This window comes from Stegastes partitus, unplaced genomic scaffold (genome assembly GCF_000690725.1).
Source record: "Stegastes partitus isolate 25-593 unplaced genomic scaffold, Stegastes_partitus-1.0.2 Scaffold312, whole genome shotgun sequence".
NCBI classification, from domain to species: domain Eukaryota; kingdom Metazoa; phylum Chordata; class Actinopteri; family Pomacentridae; genus Stegastes; species Stegastes partitus.
In genome coordinates, this window is record NW_007578043.1 from 296136 (window position 1) to 299741 (window position 3606).

At 41.1% G+C, this 3606-nt stretch overlaps 1 protein-coding gene across 1 annotated transcript in view; it reads right to left on the bottom strand.

The window, feature by feature from the left end:
• dthd1 (death domain containing 1) overlaps positions 1 to 2350 on the bottom strand; it is a 16238-nt gene extending 13888 nt beyond the window's left edge. The window contains exons 1-3 of the mRNA XM_008283444.1: positions 2157 to 2350; positions 1542 to 1549; positions 236 to 674 (exon numbers count right to left, since the gene is read on the bottom strand). Of these exons, the coding sequence (XP_008281666.1) occupies positions 236 to 674; positions 1542 to 1549; positions 2157 to 2350 (641 nt within the window). The remainder of the gene's footprint in view (positions 1 to 235; positions 675 to 1541; positions 1550 to 2156) is intronic.
• Between the last annotated feature and the right edge of the window lie 1256 nt (positions 2351 to 3606).

Consider the following 3606-nt stretch of genomic DNA (forward strand, 5'->3'; position numbering starts at 1 on the left):
TGATTGTTGAGTTTGAAGCTCCATCACTTAAACCTGGTTTTCTTCAACATCACCGTCCATCAGACGCTCATCTTATTAACTGTTCATGCAGAGAGTTTCCAAGCCGACTGCTTTCTTGTGTGATTTTTGCTTTTTACAAACTTCTCATAAGAGCTAGTGAAGTACATACATTGCCTTTAAAGGGAAAACAGGGACATTAAGTTAACTGGGACAAATTTAGACTGAGTCATCTCACCCTACTGTGATCCATTCACCCTTCATCTCGTCAGTTTTCTTCTCTTGGTCCTTTTCCGCCACAACATCTTCAGAGTCGCTCACTTGACCTCTGACCTGTATTTCGTCTTCAGTCTTTTCCACGTCGTTGTGGCTCCAGCTGGACTCTTGAATTTGTTCTGTGTCCTGTAACGACCTCGTACGGCTCTGATCACCTCCGTCCTCAACTTCCTGCTCAAGTCGCTCGTGGCCGTTCACTTGATTGTCTTCAGGTTGTTCTCTGGTTTCTCCGGGTTCCCGAAGTGCAGGATCCACAGTCGAGGCCTCGTCTACAGACAAGTGAAGAACTGCTGCGTCCAGCTTGGTGATGATGGCGCTCAGTTTGTCCAGAATGTTCTCTACGTCTTCTCCAACGCTCAGAAGAACGTCGCTGAAGGAGTCCAAACAGGGTTCTATATCAGCTGAAACAGAACAGACATATAGAACGTCTCACAACAATTACTTTTACTTGACAATCTGCTTTATTTAGAGACAGGCTGCAGGTCATTTAAACATTTTATTGGACCAGACTCACAAACATTTACACCAACGTCAGCAGTTTCAATGTTAACACACACAAAAACTCCCCTTTAATCCAATCTTTCAACTTTTTCAGACACTTGAGCTACTTTTAGCGTTTAAACTCCCGACACATTTGCATTTTAAAATATTTTAAACTCACTTAAGTTCCTTCTTTTCAACTGATGCTCCATCTGCTTTCAGCACATCTGCACTTAAACTGAGTTCATCCATTTAAACCAAGCTTATATCGTGCCCCTTTTGCAGGAAATTAATGAATGTCTCATGAGCCTATGATGTGTCTTTTGATTTTCAGCTCATAATAGTGGAAAGATGGTTAGTTTTAGAATGTCATATAAATACTTTTTTAACGCCAAAGGAGATATTCTGCTGTTACAGTAACAAACAGAAAGGGTAAAGTGAGCACCACCACAACAGAAAAATCAAAAATATAATAGAAATATAATAAATATGCTGAGATACAAAATGCACTACGAAGTGTAAAATATACTATGAATAAAATAATGCATGAAATTGAAAAACGCACCAACAAATGTCGAATGCTAGCAATAAATATAAACCGTGAATGAGGAAATTAAAGACCTGCAACATGTGCAAGTAATGCAATGAGTGCAGAAAAACAGACAACTGCTAAAACAACAAAGATGTTTTACCTTCACTGGTTTTAAGCCTGGACTGAATGGGCTGGTTGAGTGTCTGCAGCTTTAAATGTAGCTGAGCTGCTGCGACTTTTTTAAAATTACTTATACAGTTTTCCCTCAGCAATCATTGAACATAGAAATATCACCACATTTGAACTCATGTGTTTGGTGAGTTTGTCAGATAACATTATAAAAGCAGTGCTGAGCTTGAATGTGGCTCTAACGTGACTCCTGGTTAACATGCAATCCTACAGGGCTGCATTTCACCCATTCTGTTGTCTTATAACAGAAAAAGAAAAATACATAAAGGAGCCTTATTGGGAATTCAGCTGTATTAAAATGCTGTATATCAGAATCAGAAATACTTTATTGGTTCCTGAGGGGAACTTGCTAACTTTAAAGTTGCTCCCATTCAAAGTCTTTGAAATTTAAGCCGCAGAAACAATACATAGATGAACACAAGTAGAAGAATTTGTGCTAAAAATATCATAAAATGCAAAAGGTGGCTTGTTCTAAGAAGAAGTTCTCACCCTCTTATTCAATGTTTAACGTCGCTAAATAAGTGATTGACATAATTTTTTTCACTTTTATTTAAAGGACCATTTACACATAAACTTGGGTAGCACTTTTAATTATCCTAATTTTCTGGAGGTTTAAATTGCTGCGGTCAAACTGAACCCAGGGACAAAAGATGTCAGTAAATGTGAAGCGTTAAACCCCCACATACCTGCTTCAGACTGCCGATCGCCGCCCCCTGGTGGAGACTTGTTGACACTAAAGGGACGTTCTCTCATTGCTTCTCTCCAAGCTGTCAGTCCGTCTGAATGAAAACCACTCAAGTCTCTCAACAGTCGCAGAACTTTCCGCTCTCTTTCACTCCTTTCACCCTCCCTCTCCTCTTCTGCCGGACCGAGCATCCCTCCTTCGCTTCCTCTTTGTGTTTCCTCTCCTGAGCATCTTCTCCCCCCCACTGGTCCATTATGAGCATCTCTGTAGCGTCTGAGCCCCTGAATAGTTTGGGTCAGCTCGTTGAGGAGCCTGTCCTCGGTCCTGGTGCAAGACTTTGCTTCGTCCATTTGTTTTTTTTATTCACATGCAGATTCACAAAAATTCAAAAGATGAGAATAACAAGTGTCTGATCTGTTTTCTGGCCTCTCGGGTGAAAAATATCAAATCATGATTTAAAAAACACGGCATTCCTCGTGTGCCTTTGCAGCCGAGGACCCCCCTGGTTCGGTGTGTCCCTGGCATTGAGGGGTTTCTGTGCACAAGCTATCCCAGTTTACTGGAGCCAGCGTCTGTATTTATACGGCTGCCAGCAGTAAAACATGTTGCCAAGGCGACCCCTGGAGGCGTGGCGGGGGGAGACAAAAGAGCAGCCACAGAGCAAAAAGACTCCGAGTGCTGTCCTCCAGACATCCTCTGTTCTCCCGTCACTCATTTTACTGCTTGTACGTCCAGACAGTAAAAGATATGGACTCCTCACACGGCCCCGAGGATTCCAGAAACACCCAACCATCGATTTGTGTTATATTTTTATGAGAAATGTTGTTTCAGGGCATTTTAATGACACACAAACACTGTGTGGACGGTCATTTTGTGGGTTTCCGGTGGAATTTCTGGCTTTCTAGTTGCGTATAGTTAAACTTTATGGCAGGTTTAATAATGTAGTTTCAACAAAGAGCTACACTTTTGAAAAGCCAAAAGAGGCCTTAAATTGTCTCTTCTCAAACATGTTTGTTCAAAAATGACGCAAAATGTGGCATTTAAATCAGCACGACGACATTTTTCTTACACCGTGGAATGTTGAACGTGGTGTAAAAATGATGCTTTAAGTTCACTCTGCTGTGGAAACAGGCAGCTGCAGACACCACCAACACACTCATCTTGTGCGTTACATATTCAATCATAACCTGAAAACCCAGTCGTAGTGAAGCTGGAAATATTTGTGATAGCGTCACAAAGTTAAACATTTCCTTCTGCAATGTAGCGGCGTAGAAATGAAAAATAAAAACACAACACAAAGCTGTGTAATGTTTGAGGAGATGTGCTTGTGAACGCTAGAAGATATGTCGGCTAAGTGTCCTGACAAAAATGCAAATGATTACTGTATTTGAATTTAGATTATCACGACATAATAAGAAAAGGTGTTACTGATAGTGATGGTGACGTC